We start from the raw sequence: 27,847 nt of genomic DNA on the forward strand, positions 1-27,847 counted from the left end.
GTGCCACAGTGACGGGTCCTAAAACCCGGAAGTAAACTCCTTCCGGTTCCTTCGACAAAAACCAATGCAATAGGGTGGCGAAGTCACGCCCATCTACTTCCGCCCCATGGGACCTTATTTCTGAAAAATTATGTATTGAAGTCAATGAGGAGAGAAAGATTATCTTTCGATCCCGTTTCAATTGTGCCACAAATTACACATATGATGTTTGTCAATCTTAAAAAATCATTTCCATGTCAAAAAAGTCACAGTTTGTCTTAAAACTGTTGAAATATAAGACTATGAAAAATACGCAACTAGAAAGACTACAAATCCCGGAGTCGCGTAAGTGAATTTAGCTAGCTGACATTAACGTTCCACATTACACTCGTGTTACTCACCGAAACCTTGTATAGCCGGTCCAGCATACTGGAACTGACTAACTCCCCTATTGTGTATGTACAGTTCTCAACATGGACAGACTTGTTGTGATTTTCACCTCTTTTAATACTTTTCGCTTCATTCTGAAAGAAAGAGGTGAAATGTGCTTACTTCCGATGATTTAATGTAATTGTTTTCCTGTCTGGCAAACTATTACAGTGTGCCATCTTGGTGTTGGTGACGTATGCAAGACCAGAGTTGTAGTTCATTGAGCGCTTCACACAAAAAAAATTGTTACTTCACAGTTTTACGGAATATTTTTATCTTTTAAATTGACAAACATCATATGTGTAATTCGTTGCACAATTCAAACGGGATCAAAAGATAATCTTTCTCTCTCCATTGACTTCAATACATACTTTTTCAGAAATAAGGTCCCATGGAGGTCCCCCGGAAGGGGAGGGACTTCGCCACTCTATTTCTCGGATTTTGGAAAATAGCTCGAAATAAGGTCTGTGGTTGAAACAAATTGAAGAGACAGATCACGTTTTGTTCAGCCGGATAATATCCACATGTCTACCCTACTTTTATAATTTTCGAATCATAAATCTATTGATCATAAATGTAACGATTTGATTTATGATTAGAAAAAATGCTAACTTGCTTCCGGGTTTTAGGACGCGTCACTGTGGCACTCTATATAGTGGGTGTTTCTCAATGTCAAGGAAGGATGCTCCAGAGCCACTATTTCAAGGATGCTACGTCATCGAGTCCCGCAGACGAACTGTTCCAATGTCCAGGCTCCTTGGGATTCTACCGAGCCCGGCGTCCTTCGTAGCGAGACATTTCGAGGCTGCACATGTGTATCCTCCGCGGTCTTAAAATCCCCACAATGCTTTGCGCACGGACCAATTTCCCAAATCGTTGGCGGAAATCGCGCTCCATTTAAGGCGGAACCTCGCATATGACGCACACCTGCACTCCTGTTAGCCTGTTCCACCTTTCTTCGTTTTCCGAGGCTAGGAAGGATTCTTGCCTCGCTTCTGAAGGAAGTGACTCGGAAGACATGTCCTACCAAGGAAGTATACTCGACATTGAGAAACACCCAGTATCTTGTTCCAAAAAATATTCATTACATTGAAATACAGTTATATATTTAAAACTTCAAACAATAGGACTACGAGTGGGTTCAGATCTAATTGCTACCCGGATGCAACAATAAAGTGTGAGGCGAGGTCTTGCTCTGAGATATGAAAATAAAAACACAAGGGACCAGAAGAGTTTAATTTCAAAGTGTTTTTAGAATTTCGAGGTTAGGCACAGAACCTGAAAGCATCATCTGAGGACACGGCACCTTCCTTGTTTGCACTGCGCATGTGCCGCAGCTTCCGGGCTGTGACGATTTGGCCACTCCTCCAAATTGCGAGCCGTGCTCTGGAGGGCGATGGTGGGGAGTAGAGCAGCGTGCAGCGGTGATGTCAACAACATCGGTCAGTGGGTCAGCCGACGACACGTTAATGAAGATGCTTGAGCTGGTAACCGAATCTCATACTAACAGACGGCGGTAACTCATTTGTGTCGGTTTATTTTGGTCCCCAGACATTCATGGTTTAAGGAAGATAACTAACGGTAGCCCATGTTAGCTTGCGCGAGCATGCTAGCAATGAGAGGGACATGAGAGTAATGTTGTTCGGATAACAGCACAGGCCGTGTCGGGCAGAGAAACAGCAAGTACACGTTTAAGAATAGATATTTGTGTGGGGTTTAGCCGAGTGTGGTTAAATTATTTAAACAAATGTAAAAAGAAGAGAGATACTGGTTATCATTGGTGTTATCAGTGGTGTTTTCTCGTAAGGAAGCTGAGTAAAGCCGGTTTCCTGTTCAAAGCTATATTTGTCGATTTTCTAATTACGTTAAGGTTGAATAATATCCTTGGACACGGTGAATTTGTTTTGGGTTGTCGAGGTCATCTCTACCCTTTTTAATAGATGTTCTTCATATTGACAAGCAGCAGCGCCTCTATGGGCTACAGTGCTGGTAAATGTGAGTGTGTGGTGAGTGAAAGTGTTGCAGACTGACAGAGGTGAAGCTGGCATCATATGATTGAAACGGTATTAAAGCATTACATTGCATTTTATTTGGCTTGTGGGATTCAAGCGGTATGCTACTGCGTCTCTTTTTTCAAAGACCTGTATCACTTGGCCAAATATATTCTTACGTTTCTTTCCCAGCATGCAACTGGGGTTTTATGTAGCCCAATTACTTTTAATAGTATGTGTTCTTATACAATGTTTTTAGCTCATTGAATATACGCCTTGGCATGAAATGTCGTGTATAAATGAACTGACCGGCTAAAATCTCTGTCTTGCCTCTGTCTCAGAGAACCTGATGAATCATGATCACCACAGAGGCTGCCAGGGAGTTCCAGGCCAAAGAGCGCAAACACAAAGAGCAGCTGAAAAGATGTTTATCAGCTGCATTATCTGCAGACCTTGACAGGTAAGACATGTGACAGTGTTCACTGAACGGGGTGTAGTCTTGGATCAATGGCAAATGTCAATAACAAAAAGCTTGCCGCGCCTGCAACTTATTTTAAAGGCTCGTCAATAGTAGGGTCAGGAAAAGGGATCAATGCTGCTGTCATTTAAAACAAGTGTGTAAAACAATAGTTTTACAAACAAATCTCAACTCAAATACCACATTTAAAGAGGCAGTTCAACAAATGTATTTATTAACTTCAACTAACTTGTCAAAGAGAGAAGTACTCAGTTGTTAAAACTGTTTTAATGTATCCTCTTTGGCCCAAGAGGAGCTTATAAAGTTAGAAAAATAACCTTGGTGCAGTCACAGTGGCGGTTCGAGACCAATTTCACTGGGGGGGGGGGGGGGGGGCAGTTATTTTCTGAGGGGGGCACAATAAATGCAGGACGAAAAAGACAAAGACTGTATGAAGTAATTGCGCATAAGAAAACAATGCAATACAGTTATTGGTATTTGTTTCATTACACATATTTATCTCAGATACTTAATAGTTACAGTTTTTACGCTCTAATGCAGGGGTCTCCAACCTTTTTTAGGATGAGAGAGGAAAAAGGTTCCCCACCCCTGCTGTGAATAATAATAAAAACCCTTAATTTATAACATAACATCTCTGTCTCCTGTTGATCTGAGTATATTATAAAGAAAGCAGTTAATTGAAGCATATTAGCACAGGCCTTTGTCAGATGGTATATGACGCTGTTTTTTTTTCTGCTTCGAATAGTTCTCTCTTTTTTCACCATACGTGTGTTAGCATCCCTGTTTAAAGAGCATGCAACAAAAATTCAGAATATCCTGGCCTCTGCTAATGCATTCAATTTGACCATTATTTTTGTGTCTCCTATGAGTCCCCAGTCTTTATTTACTATATTGAATTAACCTTTAACTTCACCTCTAAGTTTACTTTGGAGGAAAGTTTCCTGGAAATTACTTTTACTTTTTAAAATGACCTTTACTTATCTTATTAAGCTTTAAATGTAATAATATTATAATATTGTCCTACTATTTTAGGCATTAATTTGAATACACACAATGGCTACAGCGTAGTTTTGCAATGAAAGTCTTCAGATGAACAATGACGTAGCTATTTTGCTTATTAAATTAAAGCCTTTAAAAATGTAATCTTAAACATACCATAGAAATAAAAGCATAACAAAGTACAAGTAATTTTTTTGAAGAAAAGTAAACATCTACTGAGGAAGACCACAAAGTCTGGTTGAAAACTGTTGATGTAAGCTAATAATTGGCCCTTAAGTTAAGGACTACTCTTTCCATGGTCAGGAACCCTTGAGAAAACAATATAAAGGCCTCAGATAATAAGACTATACATCTTGGCAAGCTGCAAAGTTACAGTAAAATTCACACATGAGAAACATGGATCTGTGCAGGTCATTGGGTTGTATCTGATGTGGATGTAGATGTCCTTGTTGCTCTAGTGGTTAATCACTTTGGGCACATTTAATCAGACGGTTACAGTTATGGACAAAGTTTCATGGTTGAACTTGTACATACCGCACTCTCGGTCTTTAGCTGAGGATTCCTGGGTCACACAGATCAGTCGTTGAGGCGCGAGGAGAGATAAGGATGGTGAAGAAGAAAGGCACCGCCTCAGAGTCAGGACTCTGCTGTGTTCGTCTGATAGGGAAAAATAGGCCATCAGAGTATTCTTGGAACCTCAGAGATTTTAGAGGTTGGTTAGTTAAGAAGGCCTTACTTGTTCATTACTGTTCATGTATAGAGTAAAACATCTTCAAAAGGAAGTTCAGCGTGAGTCCGATTGAACTACAAGGAATTTACTTGTTTTAAAAAAACTAAGTTAGTTTTGTAAAAGAAATACAACGTGTAATAAACCTAACAGTTTAAAAAATAGGAATAGGATGATTAACTAATATAAAATTAAATAATGAACAGAGGTAGAATGATACGTGGTTCAGTTTGTCTGGCGGTTTTACTACCAATAGAGCAAAGGAACTTCAATGTAACATCAGCCATTGATTACATATTACCACAGTAAGACACAATAACATGAACTCAGATTTATCACATTTTGTAATGCGTGCAAAATAATAGAAGGCACATAATGTTCTCTGTTTATTAGAATGTGTATGTAGTCGTAACATTTGGAAAGAGGTTCTTAAGAGGGCGGAAGTGGCTCAGTCTGTAGGGACTTGGCCTGGGGACCAAACGGGTCTCTGGTTCACGTCCCGATCGGATAAAAAAAAAAAACACGGTGGACTGGTAGCTGGAGAGGTGCAAGTTCACCTCCAGGGCCCTGCTGAGGTCCCCATGAGCAAGGCAACGAACCCCCAGCTGCTCCCTGGGCCCGGCACCGACCCGCTGCCTCTCCAAAATGCATGTTTATGTGTTCACCATGTGTGTATTTGTACTGTGGCTCGTAAAACAAAAAATGCATGTTCATGTGTACCTATATACTTGTAGCGTGTGTTTATAAAAACAAAGTGAAAGCTGCATTTCCCCTAGGGGGAACAATAAAGGTTAATCTTCTTCTTCTTAAAGAAATTAATGACATTGACAATTGGTAAAACAATAAACATCTCTCCTGCATCGTGCATTTTAGGCATAGATGAATATCCCTCAAAATCGATTAAAACTCATAAAAATCCCCCTCTTCGGCGCTAGATGGTGCATGTTATTAAAGTGGGTGTCAGAAGAATCCCCAAATGTCACACAGTGGATGAGTAGTGTGTTAGAGTTCATGCCTCTTGACACTCTCTGATTTTATTTAAGAGATTAACCGTTTCAGTTTTATAACGTGTTTCCCTTTACCACTTATTTAGGACCTGAGTCCCTACGGACAATAACAGCAGGGCTCTGTGGTCGGGCATGGGGACAATGGAAGTTTTGTCATTGCTTTTATAATTATTCATATTATTTTAATGTCTGTACTATCTGGTCAAAGTTGTAAATACTGGTTTCGCCTTTCAAATCTGTCATGTTCTGTTAACCTGTCTTGTATGAATGAAAAAAAAAAAAGGTTGACATCAAACTCTTGATTATTGAAAACGTATTGTTGTTTTGTTTTTTTTATAAATGTGTATTTAAGTGGAATTAGTTAGAAGCGACCAAAATAAACTAAACTCAACTATGTTTGCTTTAAAATGTAATCATTGTTTTTACATGTGGCCAACAGGGTTAAAACCAAAGTTTTTCTTGTTTGTGTTTTGTATTACTTTTTTTTAGTCGATAGTTACTCAGACACATTGATGGTGTGCATGTTTTAAATACTGTTAGAACAGGAGAATTGTGATGGTTCTGCGTGTGCTAAAGTGTTGTAAATCCTTTCCCCAGACTCTTGCAGGAGGAGTTGGAGGCGGATGTCTCTCTGTATGCCGGGGCCGGCTCTCTGCAGGCCCACAGAGCCGTCCTGTTGGCCAGAGCTCCTCATGTCCTGCAGGGCCAGGCCCACAAAGATCCCACCAACATCTATCTGTCTGGATATGAGCTGTCCGGGTTAAAAGATTTCCTCAGGTAGGCCAGATTTATAATTACAGCTTCTATTTATGTCGCTAAGGCCTCTTAAGTTGAGATACCCCTACCCGAGGTAGACCAACCATGTTATTTCAATATTTTAATATGTCGTTTTTGAAATGGATTGTAATATACAAATATCTTAACTACTTTTCTTGGTTGAGGTTTGGAACCTTCCCATAATCAAAAAGAGTGAAAATGTAGTCTTCTTGCAAGGGTGCGTGCCTTATCACATGTATCTCTGAACATTCTAATAATGATCAGAATGTCACCAAATCAATGTTTACATAGAGGCAACACATACAATAAAGCAATGATTCATCAATACCTATTTCCATCACTGTAATATATACACTTTATAACACGTGAATTATAGAGGGAAACAAAATAGGAAATACAAATCCAATCACAGAAACAAATATGAGTACCAGAGACTGTTATCATTCCATACATGTAGGTCTCACCTTCTGCAGTCATAAACCCCTAACAGCTAACCAGTGCAGCCAATCAAGCGGTAGAACCTATGGGTGGAGAAGACTACATTTGTATTATTTTTGGTTATGGGAGGTTTCCAAACATCAACCAAAAATAATAATGTTGCAGTAAAATCATTAACATTACATTACATTGCATTTAGCTGACGCTTTTATCCAAAGCGATTTACAATAAGTGCATTCGACCAAGAAGATACAACCTTGAAGAAAACAGAATCATATAAGTACATCAGGTTTCATAGAGCTAAAAAATGTCAAGTGCTACTCAACTGGCTTTAGATAAGCCAGTCCTTTGTTAGTATATAAGTGCTCTGTTAGTAATTGTATTGCTCGAAGTGGAGTCAAAAGAGATTAGTTTTCATTCTGCGCCGGAAGATGTGTAAGCTTTCTGCTGTCCTGATTTCAATGGGGAGCTCATTCCACCATTTTGGAGCCAGGATAGCAAACCCACGTGTTTTTTCTGATGGGAACTTGGGTCCCCCTCGCAGTGCGGGTGCAGCGAGCTGTTTGGCTGATGCAGAGCGAAGTGCACGTGCTGGGGTGTACAGTTTAACCATGTCCTGGATGTAGGAAGGGCCAGATCCATTCACAGCATGGTACGCAGTGGATTCTAGCAGTTACTGGAAGCCAGTGAAGCGAGCGGAGGAGCGGTGTTGTGTGGGAGAATTTAGGAAGGTTGAAGACCAGACGAGAACAGGCATCCATTTAAAAAAAACTAGACAATAAATCTGGTTTTACCTCGGCTAGGGGTATCTCAAAAACAAAACCTTTTGAGGGGGTGGGGGGGCGGGGGGTTGTGCCTTTACCAATGTGCTTTCTAGGGGACGTTAGGAGACATCTTTTTTTCTCTTAGTGATACATACTCACAAACTGTCCAGCAGAGGGCGCCAAGCACACCATCTGTAATCTGCAGGATAAGAATCTGCTGCTGTTTGTATGTTTCTTTCAAGGAGCATAGCAAATGCTGCAGCTGTTCAATAATAAATTGCACGTCACATTTTAGTTTCAGTGCTGAGACACACAAATCCCAAGGTGTTTGGGGGTTTATAATCATTCTAGTGTGTAGTTATTTCCATCAAGGCTTTGCAGTGGTTTGATCCACAGATGTGAGTCTGGGTATCATTAGCAGTTTATAATTAGGGCTAGAAGAAAGAGTCGTCCTTGTTTCGCTACACTACCATGAGGTCTAAAATTAGTTTCAAGCTTTTATAATACATAGTAAAAGAAATATCCCTGCATTCAGGTTACCATAAGATGGAGGTGTTTGGCATGAATAGGCATCCTTTTAAAAATATTCAATATTAATGAGTTTAGTCAATCACAAATTAATCAATTCTTTTGATAATAAATTAATTGTTTGAGTAACTAATTTTGCTGCTGGTGTTAACCTTTTTAGCCATTGCCATCTTGAATTATATTTAAAACTGCCATACTAACCAGAGCAGTTTTAGACAGCTAGGTGGACAAATCAAGCAGTCTAAATGTACTTATGCTGAAAAACGTTTTGACATTTATCAGTTATCTGGAGAAAAAAACCTGTTATCAACCGTTTCTATGACACGGTCACTGTGGATTTAATAAAAGTGTAGTGTACAAGAAAGAAGCAAAAATCATTAAGTTAACAAAACGGCATTGTTTCAATGAAATAGCGTGCAAAATAAAACAAAAATACAAATCAAGGGATAGCAGCACTGCAACTACAAACAAGCTAAAAATAATTAGTGCAGTAGTATGTGTAAGTATGAGTAAATGTTCAAAAACACATGGAACCCAGTTGTCCAGCAGCAACATTATCAGAGATCCACAGAAACATAAGTATGAGCAGCATGGAGAGGATAATGTTTGTATCTGTTTGTCACGACTAAGGGGATCTGAAACAGGTGCCAGAGTGTAGGGATATAACACGCAGGTAAGATGGTAGGTGCCATCTGTCAAGATAGAGTTTTCCCTGTTTACCAGCTGAGGGTTATATAGAACAGGCCGGCTACTCTGCTGGACCATCATCATTACTGTTTTAGCTAGTGCAAACTTGGATTTGATATACAAAGACCATAGGGACTGATGATAAAACATGTTTCAGTGTAGGATTTGTAGTAGAGGGTCATCAGGGACTGTCGGCATGAAAGTTGGCAGGTTGCCGGAGACTGTAAAGTGTTTGCACTCATCTATTAGCCTTTTTAGCATTGCATCAAAAAGAATATTGTTACGGATGATTAAACCAATGTTTTTTATACTTATACTTTATCTGATAACAGATTCAACCAAATTCCTCACAAATATCAAAACACAAAGGGCTGCAGTAGCTCAGTCTGTAGGGACTTTGGAACCGGAGGGTCGCTCTTTTAATTCCCAGAACAAAGTATGGAGTGTGGACTGGTACTTTGAGATGTGCTAGTGCTTTTCCTGCTGCCGAAATGCCCTTGAGCAAGGAACCAAACCCTATCACTGCTCCCTAGGTGCTGTATGATAGCTGATGACTGGTCTTAATACATCAATGTGTTAAATGCGCAGACCTTATTTTACTTTGTACGTGTGTGTGACGATTTAATAGCTTGGATACAAATAATGCAAACATATTTTTCTTAAAAGTAATGCAAACATGTGTTTCTTAAAATAAATCTCTTTAAAATATGCCAATCTTCTCACTGCACTGTTAAATTAATTGTATAATATATTTTTTTGTATAAAGCGATGGTAGAGGAGAGATGACGTGCATCAATGGTCAGACTTAAACCCAGGAATGTTTTTTATTGTCTGCACTTTAACGCCTGGGTTGCATTATCACAACTCACTCGCTTGCTTAACAAACAGGTCAGACCAAGCCAGGCTGCCACACCAGATTACAAAGCACTCAGGGCACATGTACTATAACAGACTGTTAGTAACTTCATCAGGTTCCGAGCCACTTTATAAAATGCTTCACTGAGAAAAAAAGAAAAGCCTTTGCTGTGAAAATGTATGCCCTGTATACTTTGTCACTACAGTCACAATGTATCAAATGAGATAGTTATTTAGCGTGAAAGGTCTTGTGTTAATTAACCTTTGGAGTTTCCCCCTGCAGGTGCGTGTACACGGCACACCAGAGCATGCACTCGGCTGAAATAATCCAAGACATGGATGACTCAGTGCCAGAAAGCACTGCTCCTGACCCAGCAGACCTGCGTGGTTCCTCTGACTCAGGTATACACGCTTCTCTATAGAGGGTTATTGTAGGTTATGTGAACTATTAGCCCCTCCCTGTCCCCATCCCCCTTCTAAACATCATGTTATCTCAGCCATAATCCATTTAAGAGATAATCCCATTTGGATTCCTGTTTTCGTAACTGCTAATTTCAGCATGGCCATCACACGGATACTTTTTAACATCACAATTTGCTGTGTTATAAGTGAATGCAGAGGTGTCCAAACTACGGCCCAGTGGCCAACTGTGGCCCATGGTCCATTTTTAGCCCACAACGAATTCTAAAAGTATAATGTAATATGGCCCACACATTGTACTTCTTAAGTATGTAAAGCCCAATTTTCAAATACATTCAGTCAATTCAAGTTGAAAACATTTTCCAACAAGTCTTAGTTGATAAAAAAAGCCCAATAACCTATTTGCATAACAAGCTTAAATACACCCTTCCTATTTCGGCTTATCGATATACAGTAGGGCAAAAAAGTATTTAGTCAACCACCAATTGTGCAAGTTCTCCCACTTAAAAAGATGAGGCCTGTAATTTTCATCCTAGGTATACCTCAACTATGAGAGACAGAATGGTGGGAAAGAATCCAGGAAATCACATTGTAGGATTATTAATGAATGAATTGGTAAATTCCTCGGTAAAATAAGTATTTGGTCACCTACAAACAAACAAGATTTCTGGCTCTCATAGACCTGTAACTTCTTCTTTAAGAGCCTCCTCTGTCCTCCACTTGTTAACTGTATTAATGGCACCTGTTTGAACTCGTTATCAGTATAAAAGACTGACAAAATTGTAGACCTGCACCAGGCTGGGAAGACTGAATCTGTAATAGGTAAGCAGCTTGGTGTGAAGAAATCAACTGTGGGAGCAATTATTAGAAAATGGAAGACATACAAGACCACTGATAATCTCCCTCGATCTGGGGCTCCACGCAAGATCTCACCCCGTGGGGTCAAAATGATCACAAGAACGGTGAGCAAAAATCCCAGAACCACACGGGAGGACCTAGTCAAGTGCCAGACGTGTCCCCCTGCTTAAGCCAGTACATGTCCAGGCCCGTCTGAAGCTTGCTAGAGAGCATTTAGATGATCCAGAAGAGGATTGGGAGAATGTCATATGGTCAGATGAAAGCAAAATATAACTTTTTGGTAAAAACTCAACTAGACGTGTTTGGAGGAGAAAGAATGCTGAGTTGCATCCAAAGAACACCATACCTACTGTGAAACATGGGGGTGGAAACATCATGCTTTGGGGCTGTTTTTCTGCAAAGGGACCAGGGCGACTGATACGTGTAAAGGAAAGAATGAATGGGCCATGTATCGTGACATTTTGAGTGACAACCTCCTTCCATCAACAAGGGCATTGAAGATGAAACGTGGCTGGGTCTTTCAGCATGACAATGATCCCAAACACACCGCCCTGGCAACGAAGGAGTGGCTTCGTAAGAAGCATTTCAAGGTCCTGGAGTGGCCTAGCCAGTCTCCAGATCTCAACCCCATAGAAAATCTTTGGAGGGAGTTGAAAGTCTGTGTTGCCCAGCGAAAGCCTCAAAACATCACTGCTCTAGAGGAGATCTGCATGGAGGAATGGACCAAAATACCAGCAACAGTGTGAAAACCTTGTGAAGACTTACAGAAAACCTTTGACCTCTGTCATGGCCAACAAAGGGTATATAACAAAGTATTGAGATGAACTTTTGTTATTGACCAAATACTTATTTTCCACCATAATTTGCAAATAAAGTCTTTAAAAATCAGACAGTGATTTTCTGGATTTTTTTTTCTCATTATGTTTCTCATAGTTGTGGTATACCTAGGATGAACATGACAGGCCTCTCATCTTTATAAGTGGGAGAACTTGCACAATTGGTGGCTGACTAAATACTTTTTTGCCCCACTGTATATGAGGCTTCTGTTTTAAGGAATGAGCTGCCAACACTTGGGTGTAATGTCTCCTTTAAGCTTATTCAAATGATAAGAAAAATAATTGACCTACATTTGATTGATCTAGCTTACTTATAATTTAACTTATGAGGCAATATACCTCACCTCTAGTGAGGGGCCCAACACTTTTTTTCTGTATGTGGCTTTCAGTTTGGACACCCCCTGAGTAAAAGGGTTTAATGGTAGATAACTCTGCTTTTCCACAAACACAAATATGCACCTCTCACACTCTGAGCCTCGCTCTTCGTTACTCTCCCTCCCGCCCTTCCTCATTATCCCGCTTTACTCCAGACGCTGTTCTGGAGCCAGCCTCGGGCCTCGGAGCTGACTTGCTGGATCTATACCAGCGGGGTGAGCAGTGTGACATCACCATCCAAGTAGCAGAGCAGGTCTTCTCCTGCCACAGGTAGTGCTGCTCCCACTTATCTTATTCATACATCTGGAATTCAAAGACATTGTTTTTCTTAAGAATAGTATCATATGGGTCCTGTAAGATGTCCAGCTCAGTACAGTCAGTGAGAAAACACTTCAGAGGTCACACATTGGCAGTGTGGAACAGTGGTGGGTGGTCATTTTGTGATGCAGAGGTTGTAGAAACTGCTGGTAACCATGGAGACAGGTTTCTCCCAACTCATGCTCAGGGGAGCAGCCAGTGAATGCTTGTCAGAGAGAGGAAGCTGGGCAAGTTCTTTCAGATATGGGCGTGTTATCCTGCCAAAAGCATCTATTGGAAGATGGGTAAGCTGTGTGTCATATAGGCATGGTCTGCAAAAATACTCAGGTAGGCTGTGGTGTTTAGACCACAGACAGTAGATTTATGCAGTGATAACGTATTTGTGTAGGCCGACACGAAAGTTAGCATCGCAAGGGTTCCCTCAACAAAAGCAATTGGATTTTTCTATTGGTCTTCAGAATATTGCAGGAAATACGATCTATGTCAAACAGACGTTTATGATACTTCCACGTTTTGTTAAGCAGGATTATATTATATTATATATTATATATATTATACAGGATATATATTATATTATATTATATATTATATTATATATTATAATATATAATATATTATATTATATTATATTCCATTATATTATTATTTATTTTTTTTAAGCGTAAATGCAATAGCCATAAGTTAAAAGCTAATGTAAGGTGAAAACCACGCAAAGCTAAATGTGGCTAATGTTTGGTGTGATGATGTTTAGTTGTCTGATAAAGTCACTTGTTAGCAACCACCATTGTTATGACCTTCAGACTTTCACCTGTGTGTTTTTGCTGGTGTGTTCTATGTCCTAGAGCAAAAAAAGTAGATCTCTTCAGCTTTTTTTTAACCACAAACCTACTTCAGACATTTAATTAAAGACTTAATCAAAAAACACATTGACTTTGAGACAATTGAACCGTTCGTGCTAAAATGCAGATTCATTTCCGGGTTGGCCATTCTCCTCTGACCTCTGCCTTCAACAAGGTTCTTGTGTAACTGACTAAATGCCTTGAGTTACTATCACATGATTGGCTGAGCAGATATTTGCCTAAAAGAGCAGTTGCACCCACTAATGTGGCTGATATTTAGCACACTAATTCATAATTCATGGTTGGTTGTGGTCTCTTCATGGGATTTAGAAAATCACTAGCCTCATCCTTCATTTAAGCTAAGTCAGCAACATAAACAGGTTATTTCCATATTTGTGACAGCACAATCTTCAGAGGAAGTGAGAATAAGAGAATCTCCAGAGACTACAAAACACAAATATGTTTTGTTCTGTTGTTGTTTAAGTATACGCAAGCCTGCCAGATGACATGTAAAATATTAAAGTGGTGGTTTGATCTGACTTGCAACTGCCTGCTTTACTGGGTTTCTAGGGCAATCCTGTGTGCACGCTCCCAGTATTTTCGAGCCATGCTGAGCGGGAGCTGGATGGAGAGCTCCAGACAGTGCATCACTCTGCAAGGGTAAGACTCGGCATCATCCTGCAGCAGGTCACCCGGATCAATAATACACATACTGCTCTGACAATTCCACATTTTAGTCCTGAACAACACAGTTGAATTACTGCATATGCTGCATTAATTATTCAGGCCTAGCAACAGAGGTGGCTTTGTACAGTATGGGGTTTCACTCACAATGCCTTGTTTTAACTCCATATATACCCACACTTACACACTCACACATATACACACAGCAACCCACTGCCAGTGGAATCTGAAATGGCTCGCTCAGATATCTACCGAGCGACGTTTGTTTCATTGTCCTCTGTGAGGCACATCAATGTCTTCTCATCCACTGCCTGCTGACGGGTCTCCCCCACCACCGGCCCCTAACCCCCCCACACAGCCTCTTTCAAAGCGAGGAAAGGCAAATGAAGCCCATTTTTCCTCCGGGGAGAGAGGTGCCGCTCGCCTCAGCATCACTGATCTGAGGTTAACGGGAGAAGACGTGTCGGTCAGAATGGAGAGCTGCGGCGTTGACGTGTGGGGGGGGGGGGAACCTATAAAGTGTCCCTCGGGCTGCAGTCACGAGGATTGAGTGCTGCATGATATATGGATTCTGTTCACAGCATTCTCAGTTGTGTTTGCAGTATAGACAGAAATCTAAAGTTTGTGCATGAAGTCACAAAGAAAATAAATAGGCTATATTTTGGTATGAAGTTGGGTTGTATGAGATACTAATCCATAGTCTTTGTAATACAGTATCTACCATAGGTTGTTGGCACTCATTCGGGTACCATTTTGGCCACCTGAAAGAAAATGCCGCTGCCCCGTCCTTACAGTAAATTGCTAAGCTTCCTGCTGGTACTCCAGTCAGTTTCCCCTAAAAGGGAGCGTGTCCATTGCCATTTACTGTGGGTAATACACTGACCATGTATTAGTACCCAGTGGTGGGCTGTCAGGGACAGAAAGGCCTTCACTGCTGGCCTAAACATGTTCAGAATCCTTGACTAACGTTTTAATATAGTTTTTTCATTAACATGTATTACATTATTTCTCAAAGTCTATGATCTATCTACTCTTAATTTTAAAGCTTTTCTCTGTGTTGCGATCGGTTGCGCTGCGTCCAGTAATGGTTGTTAATGTTGGAGCTTTTATCCAATCACATTTAAGTCAGAATGTGTTGCTAGGTCAAAGAAATCTGCCTTGAGGCCTTCAGAATCAACAGTGCGGGCGCTTGTAGCTTAAAACAAATGGCAATGAAATGGTTGCATTGACCAATCAGATTTAAAGTTGGTGTCATGGGGCAATCTTGCAGGCGTACGATGTCCTCGGCCTTTTCAAGGCCTTTGATTGGATTGTCAGCGCTAGCAAACACAAGCATGTGTAGCGGTAGCTACCAGTAGTGACCTGCTGGCAAACCGCATCTGTAGCGTCCTTAGCAACCTGCTCAAGGTAAAATATTTCCCAGTAGATTTTAAAGCTGTTTTTTCAATCCACAATTCCTGCAAGTGGAAGAGGAATTGATTTGGTTGAAGCTAGCAAGCCTGTTGCACCCTGTGAAAGGGTTTGACCACCACTTTAATTTAACTAACTTCAGCAGTAGGCCTACCTTGGCTCACAGCCTCCGAGGAGTACAGCAAACTGTACTGCTAGGAATACCTGATATTCGCAACTGACCGACTTGGTGTTTGTAGCCAATTGCCGCATTCACACCGCAGGACTTAACCTGGTACTTTGGTTCTTTAATTCCGTTAGTACCAATAATGTCGCGTTCACACCGCCGGGACTACTCAGTGCCGGGAACTCTTTTGGCCATTTTCAGTCCCTGCTAGAGCGGTGGTATGAACCTGGTGATAAAAGAGTGCCAATTTCTATTCTATTTCTATTGGCCGGGTGAATTGCAAACCACGCCCCGTTAGACTCTGAATTGTTTTTGTTACGCAGCCTTTTTTTTCCTTGCTACAAAACCACATCCACACCTGTGCGAGTAGTTTTTTTGTACTTTAAAGCAGTTATGACCACACGTACTACAACACCGGAGCGGTGGAATGATGAGGAAGTGTCGGCGCTTCTGGCAATTTACTCTGAGGACGGGATGCAGCAGCTTCTACAGAAAGCAGTTCCCAACTCCAAATGTTTTGAGCAATGTTCGCAAAAAGCTACTTGAGCGGCGTGATGCCGTTATTGTTATGTCTTGACTGTGCAATAAAACAAAAAACTGGCAAAGCTTTATTTATTGTGTCCCACCCCAAATTTGCAGAATAGTCGAATGTGAGAGCAGACAGGTGTCGGTGGTTGAATTTATCTACAATGTTGCAACCTTGTGCAGCAATGGCAGGGGCAGAAACACAAGTCTTACACACATAAACACAAGTAATTTATCATGTCATTTGTTTTAGATAAATAAGGGAAAAACACCAAACAACGGTTAATGTCCTTTTCCAAAATCAGCCTGAGGGGGTAATATATAATAAATAATACATATAGATAAAGTCCATTGTTATAATGGGGTATTTTATTTGTAAATTACCCTTATAACCCAGCCTCATGGTGCACAGGATTCTTTGCTTGGACATTTTGTTGGTTTGAGTCATTTGAGCTCGGATTCTAGTAGGGACATAAAGTAACACATATCTTAGGAAGATATGAACTTCATCTTGGTGAAGTTGATGCTGAATTCACTATTTAGTAGATAATCAAGTGACACTTTATCTTTGCACTACGGTCTGTCTGCTGAGCCTACCTATTATATATATATATATATATATATATATATCATGTACAGCGGGTGGGCTTTATACCCCCTCCCCCCGTGTAGTTCTTCTTCTCTCGCTTTATACCCCCTCCCCCCGTGAAGTGGTTTTGCGGCCTGCCAGTAAACCCAGAGAAGAAGAAGACGAAGTGACGTCAGCGTAATCTTGCCTCAGGGAAAGTACTGCGGTGTGAATGCGATTGGCACTAGCCCCCTGGCGGATTCAGTGCCGTGGCACTAAAGTACGGCAAGTCCTGCGGTGTGAAAGCGGCTATAGAGAGTTTGCAAACTTGAGTTGGCAGCATCGAGACACCAAAGCACAGCTGGACACTTACAAGCAACGGTGCTTTGGAAACGTTTTTGGGAAACTTGAGTGGATCTACAGCCTAATTAACAAGTGCGCAGGGAAACGGAGCTCCACAATGTTTTTTGCCAGAAATACGATTGGACAAACTGGACTTTCAGCATTAGCCTCCATGGCGATTGAACAGGACTTGGAACTGAAACACTCAGATAATCTGAACAACAGAGTAATTTAACTATTTTTGAGGAAAGAAAGGAGCATGGATTTTGTGTACAAATAATCAAACATATTGGTGAGTAATACTATAATGAATTGTATGTATATATTTTACATTTTTTTCAAGTAAATATGAACGCTTCTGCTAGAGATGATGTATGCAGCGCAGCTGTGGCTGCAGTGAAAGGAGACTTGTTGAATTGTGTTGTTTCGGTTTGCTGCTTCAGTACAGCATTCATTCTCGCTACATTAGATACCTGTCTGTGATGCAACGCCCTGTTAAATGCGTCTCTGTATAATATGAATGGTTTCTATAGCCTTGACGTCATAAAGATGGTATTAAGAGGTGGATCATTCGAACACTATTGAAGGCCCCTCTACTGTTAGTACCTTATACACCCCAACCTGCAAACAATCCAAACTATCCCTTTAACTTTAATAATATCTCTAAACATATTGATTTGTTGCCCTTTTTTCAGCTTAGGGCCAGATGAGATGGAGGTCCTGCTCCAGTTCATGTACGGAGCCATTGTGGATTTACCACCTGGAGCCAGTGCCAGGTACTGTATGAGAACAGACAAAATTAGAATGCAGATGCAGAAAACAGGCTGACCTGTGTTTGGTGTCTCCTGTCCCACAGTCAGGTGGTGTTGGCTGCAGACATGTTGGGTTTAGAGGGACTGAAAGACGTGGTGGAGATGGTTCTGACCCGAGACTACTGCCGCTTCTTCCCCAAGGTCAGCTTTACATTATGAGGGATGTAATGATGGTCTTTATAGGCTTTTTCTCTTTCAATATGTATTGTGTGTATGGGCTAGGTGGGGTCACATGTGTAGCCTTTAAACATGTTGAATTTGGGGCTACTATCAATTACGTTCATTTTTCGGTCACACGATCAGTTAATAGCACCTCATTAATTGCTGGCCTCAGGTCATTTGCAAAGTTATTCAAATGAGTTTAAGGGAGTAAAGAACAAAGATTTTAAATCTGGTTAACCCGAGCACTGGTATTGGCAGCAGTGGTCGCGTTAACCGAATATTTTCCGTCTATGCCGGATTTTTTTTTAACAATGAAGGAAAAATATGAAAGCAGTCTTTCATTTTTGACGAATTAAAACAAACTCGGAACAGCGCCAAAGTTTCCCCACAGTGAGGCTCCGGTAATATGCCGTGTTATGCATGCCCGTCAAAAAGGAAATTATATAATTTCCAAACCATACTTTGCTGTACAAATCATTGAAATGTCTGAGAGTATTTGTACCTCATTCTTTGGGAACAAAACGTTGCTTAACCTAGACCTGACCAACTGCAGCAACCCCAGATCATCACACTGCCCCCACTGGCATGTACGGTAGGCACTGGGCATGATGGGTGCATCACTTCATCCGCCTCTATTCTTACCCTAATGCGCCCATCACTCTGGAACAGGGTAGATCTGGACTCATTGATTTGGTTTTAATAATGCGTTGGACAGTTCTTAACCAGATTTGTAGTGGTTTGAGCAGTCTCCTTAGTTGTGTTCTGACCTTTCTGAAATGGATTAACATCCTTTCCACGACCTTAGGATATGTGTTCCGACATGGTTGTTGAAAAATGGGAAACTAAACACCACATCAGCGAGGGTTACATAACTTGTTGCTTGCTGAAACATATTAAACATATTAATCACTGCAGTAATTATCCAATGGAAGGCTCTTACAGATTGGTCAGTTAAACCAAGTTGGTGACTTTGTTTCTGGACGGGCAGTGTATTTTGCTATCACTGTCAGCCCCATATGTGACCTGCTCCATCGAAATCAGTCGCATTGACCCGAAGACACATTTTGAGTTGTATACACTGTTGGAAAGAGGAGATTCCTAGCTTTCTGATGATATCAGGATTGTTTTTGTACTCCAAATATTAAGCAAAATATGTCACATTATATAATGACTGTCACCGAGTCATCATTTTGAGAAAAAGACCTTTTTAAAGTTTCCTCTTCTCTGGAATCCATCGATCTGATTGATTATTAGCGGAGCAAATGATCAAAGTAGTATGGAGGGAAGATATTTTCGTTTGGATTACTGGAAGCTCGTGTGTGTGTGTGTGTGTGTGTGTGTGTGTGTGTGTGTGTGTGTGTGTGTGTGTGTGTGTGTGTGTGTGTGTGTGTGTGTGTGTGTGTGTGTGTGTGTGTGTGTGTGTGTGTGTGTGTGTGTGTGTGTGTGTGTGTGTGTGTGTGTGTGTGTGTGTGTGTGTGTGTGTGTGTGTGTGTGTGTGTGTGTGTGTGTGTGTGTGTGTGTGTAATTTTGCGTTTGTGCGTATTGTGTTTGTTTCCCGTGGAAAACACTCACAAGAAACACTGGCTGTTGTTATGCCTGCTGTGACGTTAAGTTACTCCGTTCTCCGCTTGTAATTATGCCGTTACAAGCTTCAAACTTGTATTTATCATCTGAATTTGCTGAAACAAGTTTAATATTCTGAAAGCCAAGACTTTGTTTAATTGAAATCAGATGAAAACAAACTGTAATTGACCCTGCCGTGTTATCTATGATTACTAGACGCCTTACATTTATAATTTCAGCCGGAGGGAGGGGGTGGCGCTGAGGAAGAGCAGTCTGGCGAGTTAGAGCTGTCATCTTCCCTTTACAACAAGGGTGCCCAACCAGTCGATTGCGGGGAGATTCCCCGTCGATCGCGAGATGTGTCTAAAAGAACACAAATATTCAGTTTTATCGTTAATGTCCTATAACATAATCTTCCTGTGCCAGAATAATGCACTTGAACGCATCAAAGCTTTGTGATTGGCCGGCGTGACCCGATGTGTCGGGGCGTGGCTGGTGGGCAGTGGGCAATGCGCTAGTTCGCTAACGATGTCCGTGTCAACAGGAGTGACAGTCCGCACACACACACAAGACCGCAATTATGGCAGAAGCAAAAAAGCCCAAAATATATAATTTTCACTCCGAGTGGGAGGATGATTATTTTTGTATCTATTCCAATTCAAAGTCCATCTGTCTCATCTGCAATGCGAGCGTGGCTTTATCGAAGAAGGGTAATTTAGGAGCGGCATTTCAAAACAGTGCACAAACGCTACGAGACGGAATTCCCTCCTAATTCTGCCCTACACTCCCAAAAGGGGAGGGACCTGAAAGGACAGCTAAATGCACAGCAGTCAATTTTCACCAGGCCCAACAACAAGAGCAAGGCTGCTACCATAGCATCTTATCGTGTCAGTCACGTTCTTGCGAAACACATGTCGTCTTTCAAAGACGGCGACGTTGTGAAAGAAGCATTCCTGGAGGCTGCCGACGCGCTTTTGGGGGACAGTAAAAATAACAGTAGCATTTCAACAGGTTTTTGTTATTGGAACGTTCAACAAAGGGTGTCGGAAACAGGCTTCAAAATATCGGGGTTTAATAACTCCTTTGTCCGCACACGGACACAGGTTACAGGTTGCAGGTTCATCATCACTCTCTCCTCCACTCCCTAACTCACACACACAACAGGGTCAACGTCACGACTCCCCCAGCCCTCCCCCTCTGCTCCCCCAACCACAGGCCCGCACACCGACCAGCATTACTGTGCAAATCTGTGATTGGCAGAGAGACGGGGGATGCTTGAGTGACCCATTCAGCACCCTATACAGGGTCACTACACTACCCCCCTACTACAAAGTTCCTCGCCCGCCACTAAGAACAAATAAAACTTAGCACAAAAAAACTGTAACTTAACACTGTTAGGCAAGGCAAGGCAAGTTTATTTATATAGCACTTTTCAACACAAGGCAATTCAAAGTGCTTTACAAAAAATGAAAGACATTTAAGAAAATGGCATTTAAAATCAGTCATTAAAAAGAAAAGTTAATAAAATAAACATTAAAAGAAAAGATTCATGGATAAAAGTTACAGTGCAGTCTAAGATATGAATAGTTCAATTAAAAGCAGCGACATAAAGAAAAGTCTTCAGCCTGGATTTAAAAGTAGTAAGAGTTGCAGCGGACCTGCAGGTTTCTGGGAGTTTGTTCCAAATATTTGGAGCATAATAACTGAACGCTGCTTCTCCATGTTTAGTTCTGACTCTGGGGACAGAAAGCTGACCCGTCCCTGAAGACCTGAGAGATCTGGATGGTTCATAATTTAGCAGGAGGTCAAAAATGTATTTTGGGGCCTAAACCATTCAGTGCTTTATAAACCAGCAGCAGTATTTTGAAATCAATTATTTGACACACAGGAAGCCAGTGCAAAGACTTCAGAACAGGAGTGATGTGATTCACTTTCTTAGTGTCAGTGAGGACTCGAGCAGCAGAGTTCTGAATCAGCTGCAGCTTTCTAATAGATTTTTTAGTGAGACCTGTGAAGACACTATTGCAGTAGTCCAGTCTACTGAAGATAAAAGCATGGACAGTTTTTCCAAATCCTGCTGTGACATTAGTCTTTTAATCCTAGTTGTGTTCTTTAGGTGATAGTAGGCTGATTTAGTAACTGTTTTAATGTGACTGTTGAAACTCAGGTCAGAGTCCATGACTACACCTAGATTTCTGGCTTTATCTGTTGTTTTGAACATTGCAGACTGAAGCTCAGTGCTAACTTTTATACGTTCTGCCTTGGCTCCAAAAACCATTACCTCAGTTTTGTCTTTGTTTAATTGGAGAAAGTTCTGACACATCCAGTCATTGATTTGTTCAATGCACTTACTCAGTGTTTGAAGTGGAGCATAGTCTCCTGGTGAAATTGTTACGTACATTTGTGTGTCATCTGCATAGCTATGGTAACTTATTTTGTTGTTCTTCATTATCTGAGCCAGTGGTAGCATTTAGACGTTAAAGAGAAGAGGCCCCAAGATGGAGCCTTGAGGTACCCCACATGTCATATTTGTCAACTCAGATGTGTATTTACCTATAGAAACAAAGTTTTTTCTGTCCTTTAAGTAGGATTCAAACCAATGTACAAACTGTTTCCCAAAGTCCCACCCAGTTTTCCAGTCGGTCTAGTAATACGTTGTGGTCAACAGTGTCAAACGCAGCACTGAGATCTAATAATACTAACACTGAAGTTCTGCCACTGTATATGTTTAAGTGGATGTCATTGAAGACCTTTACAAGAACAGTCTCAGTGCTGTGGTTTGGACGAAAGCCTGACTGGAACACATCGAAACAGTTATTTAAATGCAAGAAGTTACTCAACTGTTGAAAAACAACTTTTTCAATGATTTTACCTAGAAATGGCAGGTTTGATATGGGCCTGTAATTGTTCATTACTGAAGCGTCTAGATCAGCGGTTTTCAAAGTGTGAGGCGCGCCTCCCCTGGGGGGCGCCAGAGAGCTTCAGGGGAGGCGCAGCGTGAGACACAAAAGAACGAGAAAAATACGAGTAAAGTGACACTTGCCCACTTGTGGCTGTCTGTGGAGACCGAGTTCCCCCACCTCGCCAAAAAGGCTGTAAAAGTGCTCATTCCCTTCACCTCCACCTACCTGTGTGAGTGCAGGTTTTCCGCATTGACTTTGATCAAAAGCAAGTACCGGTCAAGGCTGCAGCCAGAGGATGATCTGCATTTATTCCTCTGTGCATCAAACACGCAGACTCATTGTTCCCACTAAAATAGGGGTGAGTGTAATAAAGAGGCAATGTTCACCATGTTGAAAATGTTAAAAAAAATATGTCTTGAGAACACGGCGTGCGGAAATATACGGGTCGTGCTGCAGCTAGATGTGCCTGTCCTCTGTAAGAAGGTGTAGGCGACTGACATGCAAGGAAGAACGGCTGTCCACAGGCTGTTCCAACTTTAACAACTGTATTAACTTCCAGGGTAGTGAATTGAACATGCAATTGTAATTGGGTGTGTGGTATATTTTCATGCACGGACAAGCATGTTCCACAACACACAAACTGAACAACACTCAATTTTCCGATCGCTACCAGCGTCCTTGCGATCTTGTCATAATAACAAGTGCACGTTACTGATGCAATATGGTTGAGACCATTCGGGCTTATTCTAGAGGGGTGCAAGGAATAGTGCAAGTAGTGGGGGAGTTTTATACAATATGTTTAAAACATAAAAATAAAAAGGTTTTAAAAAGTTATTGTTTAATGTTTTAAGGAGGTGACGCTACTCAGCCAATCAAATCGGTGCAATCAGCACAATAGATTCAAACACACACAGAGACACGACAAGAGGAGAGAAACAGTCGGAGTAATTTCAAATGGCGGAAGGTAGACAGCGAAAACAGAGCATTTAATTACATTTTCTCTTACTGGACCTCTTTGAAATGCAATTGAATACCCCTGCATTATAGCAACAACAACAATAATAATAATAATAATAACAGCAATAATAATTGGGAGGGGGGGGCGGCTGTTCTTATGTTCTCTGAGGGGAGGCTCACCTACCCACACTTTGAAAACCCCTGGTCTAGATTATTCTTTTTTAAGAGCGGTTTAAGACTGCAGTTTTCAGGGCTTGTGGAAAAATACCTGAGTGAAGAGATTTGTTTACTATATGAAGTAGATATGAGGCCATGCAAGGAAAAACATTTTTGAAAAACCCTGTTGGAATAATATCAAGGCAGCAGGAGGAGGATTTCAGAAGTAGTATAATGTCCTCTAGGGTTTTATCATTAATCTGATGGAATTGTGTCATGATGTCTGAATTGATATTAAGTGGACATAGGGACAACACATCTGCTGTACCTGATACAGAGGCACTGACTGCTTGTCTGATTTTCTGAATTTTGTCAGTGAAGAAGGAGGCAAAATCATTGCATGCCCTGGTGGATAGATATTCAGAGGCTACTGACACTGGGGGGTAGCAAACAAGGCACGTGCGTTGTTTTTGGTAATGATGTCAGAGAAGAAAGACTGTCGTGCGTTTATCAATTCCAAATTATAAAGGCCAAGTCTCTCTTTATAGATTTCAAAGTGAACCTGGAGATTTGTTTTTCGCCACCTGCGTTCAGCTTTTCGACACTCTCTTTTTTCTGCTCTCACGGTCATGGCCTTTCTCTATGGAGATATTTTCTTGCCAGACACTTCCTTTACCTTAGTTGGAGCAATGGCATCTGTAACATTTTGAATTTTTGAATTCAAATTATCTACTAGCTCATTTACTGAGATGTTAGCAGGAGCGAGTGTGGAAGAAAAATTCTGAGTAAACATTTCCCTAGTATTTTCAGTTAAATATCGCTTTGTGGTTACCTCTTTTTGAACATTTTTGTGAACAGAAATAGAGCTCTCAAAGAAAACACAGTAATGGTCAGAGAGTGCAACATCAGTCACCACAACTTTAGAGATATTCAGACCCTTTAAGATAATTAAGTCCAGAGTGTGCCCCCTATTGTGCATGGGCTCCGTCACATGCTAAGTCAGTCCATAGTTATCAAGAACACAAAACAGTTCTTTAGCCCCTCTGTCAAGGGGGTTGTCAACATGGATGTTAAAATCACCAACAATGACTAGGTGGTAAAAGTCAATACACACTATCGACAGCAACTTGGTAAAATCATCAAAAAAGCTTGCACAGTATTTGGGTGGTCTATAGATATTTAGGAACAGAGCTCGAGAGGAGCATTTCAGCTGAAGGGCCACATATTCAAAAGAAGCAAAGTTCCCATAAGATGTCTTCCTGCATTGAAGGGAATCATTGAACAAAATAGAAACTCCACCCCCTTTCTATGCATTCTTTCCTGACTCATAAAACTAAAGTTGGGAGGGGTTGATTCAATAAGAACAGCTGCACTGTTATTTTGTTCAATCCAAGTTTCTGTTAAAAACATAAAATCAAGATTGTGCTCAGTGATAAAATCATTGATTAAAAATGTTCTTCCTGCCAAAGACCTGACATTTAATAAAGCCAGTTTAAGTTCGTTAAACACAGTCAGGTTTTTTGTAACAAGCTGTGGCTGACATGGAATCACTGCTAAATTTGATAAACTCACACAAACGTTTGAGCGCTTCCTGTGTCTAAGATGATTCACTGCTCTTAATCTATTACCTATCAACACAGATATCGGCAAAGCTACAGGCAGGCAGGGCCATGGCATATCCTGGAAAAAGTTGAGAGTGCCATACGCCCTTGAGCCTGGACCCAGCAAATATCAGTTTGCAGCGTTTTGTACACACACATCCCTATCAGGCTTTGAAGGGGAGGGAGGACCCACCACCCTGCTCCTCTCATCATAGGAGGGCAGGGTGAGGTCTACACTGTAGGAAGGGGGGTTTGGAAATCTGCTTCCATCTTCCTTGTATTGTTTTGGTTTGGATGATTGTGGTAGGCATGGTGAGGAAGCCGGGGGAGATGGTGCGCATCTCTGCTTCGGTGATTTTGGTGGGCGTCGTTGAGGGGCGGGGGTAAAGGACATTCTGCCAACCCTGCGTATCGCCTTCATGCGGTCATTGAACTCCAGGGGGGAGGGCGAGGGTGAAAGGGTGAGCGGAGAGTAGAGAGAGCTGAGCGGAGAGTAGAGAGAGCTGGGGGATGAATGAAGAGTATCCTCAAAGGCGTTGACAGGGGGGGTGACGGGCAGTGGAGACTCCTCCATTTGTGTCATAGGTCTCCCATAATCAGAACATTCCTCAAGCGGGTGCAGCGATACTTCAAGGTTTTCTGCGAGATGTGTTTTGTCTTTCTCCTGCTTTGATTCCTCTTGCCGCTTGTCCTTGGCAGAGGGAACAGATTGATGCAGGGGCGCCGCCAGGGATTTTGGGCCCCCTGAAAATATATCAAATTGGGCCCCCCCACCACCAGGCCCAGGCCATGCCAACCAAGCACAATTGCTAACCACACCTCCAGAACCCAACCCACTCATTTATACTTTAAATAACTCCACCTGTACAGGCTTGCATCTATCTTTTAGTCCAATACTAACCGCACAATATTTACTGACACTGAGCTGTGAAAATATAACACTGTGCAGACGTGCAACATTCTGCTGCAGTAGAATTCACTATTTGATATAAGACTAACATTCCTGACAATAAATATCAATAGTCACCTTTTATGGTGTACATGCCTTTTTAATAATAACATTTATGAATGGAACATTCTCAACATGAATGCATAAATCCAAATAAATATAAATTAAATATACATGACCTCTTAAATTAAAATAAAGTCAACATTACCACCAACAAAATCATTTATAAAATGCTATAACACAAAAAATAACATAAGCAGCAGATTTTAAAATTAAATATACATACCAACTACAAAATAAGCAGGTATTAAAGTGGAACACAAAGCAGGTAAGGAAATGAAAAGGCCTTATGGTGGTGCCAAATCAGAGCCTATTACCTGTTCTCAGTCTTTTTCTCAACATGCATCTGAGTCATTGCTCAGCCTTACGGCCCGTCTACACTACAGGCATCAAAAAATCTTGAAGCTGGGCGTGTCTGAAGTTTGGCGATTTTTTGCGAGCAACGCGACCAACAACCAATCACCTGAATCTCCCGCCCCCGACATACAAAGCAATAGCAATGTTAAAACGAAGTAAACTGGATATAAACACTCCAAACAGGCGAAAAACCTACCAGTTTCACCCACTGTCTCTGCCCCCTCCCTCCATGCCTGGTTCCTCCGGTTTGTATCCCGGTAAATAGTTCTGGTCGTAAAGAACCGGGTGATTTGCTACCCTAATATCTCGTTTGGAATATGAGGAAATTAACTGCGGTCTGGCTCTCCCAGCTTGCACGCGGTTTGATTGGCTGCGCTTGCACTGGCGGGATTTGCATAAACGGGATTTGATTGGCTGATGCCAAGCATCGAGCCTCAAAAGTTGAACATTGTTCAACTTTTGATGCCGATAGATGCTCGTGATGCTTGCAAAGCCATGCCATGCTCCCCACAATGCAGTTCGGCGAAGATTAAAAATCTTCTACGTCACCCCATTCAAGTGAATGGGCGAAGCGTTGAAAGCATTTTTCGATGCCTGTAGTGTAGACGGGCTGTCACTCACCAAGAGCCCAGCGCCTAGCCTTCTTACAGGCAAAGTCACTGATTAAGTCCTTGAAGTCCAGCTTTCTAGCTAACTGGCTTTCAAGGGACAGCATGGCAAGACTGCAAAGCCTGTCCTGAGACATAGTGGACCTCAAATAGTTTTTAATCAATTTTAGCTTACTGAAAGCTCTCTCACCTCCTGCAACAGTCACAGGCAGTGTGCAAAATATACGTAAAACAATTCACACTTCTCCAAAAATGCTTTGCATCTGCATCTTGTGAATTGCATTCAGGAGACCAAGAGGGGACACGTTAGTGTGGAAAGTGGCAGCATATACAGTGTTCAGGTGTCTTACTTCATTTTCAAACTCAGGTGTAAGATCTCTTGAATACTTCCTGATCAGTGGTTGGCAAACAGAAGGGACTTTATCCTCAGCAATCTGCCCAACTTTCAGAACAGCAGAAAATTCTTCCACAATACATTGAGTGGTGCGGAACCTAGTGTCTAAGTCGCATATGATCTTGTCCATTGCAGTAAAAAACACTGTGTTGCGGAACACCGTTGCTGCACTGTCCTGATCTGTCTTCTCTTGAGAGGTCTCATCATGGAATCTCTTCCTTTTCCTCTTGCGACAGTGTTCCATGCTAAATTCAGGCGCAACATCCATTTCAGCAGCAATCAGTGTTGCCTCAGACAGGAGTGACTCCCATGCATCTCTAAGAGC

The 27,847-nt window shown here is 41.5% G+C and overlaps 1 protein-coding gene across 3 annotated transcripts in view; it reads left to right on the forward strand.

Moving 5' to 3' along the window:
- Nucleotides 1-1,757: 1,757 nt before the first annotated feature.
- The window catches only part of btbd8 (BTB domain containing 8), a 49,084-nt gene continuing 22,994 nt past the window's right edge, over nt 1,758-27,847 (forward strand). The window contains exons 1-8 of one of the 3 annotated variants that reach the window (XM_079672839.1): nt 1,758-1,895; nt 2,741-2,859; nt 6,208-6,387; nt 9,943-10,061; nt 12,304-12,418; nt 13,876-13,965; nt 17,696-17,776; nt 17,857-17,953. In XM_079672839.1, the coding sequence (XP_079528965.1) occupies nt 2,756-2,859; nt 6,208-6,387; nt 9,943-10,061; nt 12,304-12,418; nt 13,876-13,965; nt 17,696-17,776; nt 17,857-17,953 (786 nt within the window). In that variant the 5' untranslated portion in view covers nt 1,758-1,895; nt 2,741-2,755. Of the gene's footprint in view, nt 1,896-1,980; nt 2,088-2,740; nt 2,860-6,207; nt 6,388-9,942; nt 10,062-12,303; nt 12,419-13,875; nt 13,966-17,695; nt 17,777-17,856; nt 17,954-27,847 lie in introns of those variants that run through there. The other 2 variants (XM_079672841.1, XM_079672840.1) reach the window with 2 other exon arrangements.

The sequence above is a fragment of the Notothenia rossii genome (genome assembly GCF_949606895.1).
Source record: "Notothenia rossii genome assembly, chromosome: 1".
NCBI lineage: Eukaryota > Metazoa > Chordata > Actinopteri > Perciformes > Nototheniidae > Notothenia > Notothenia rossii.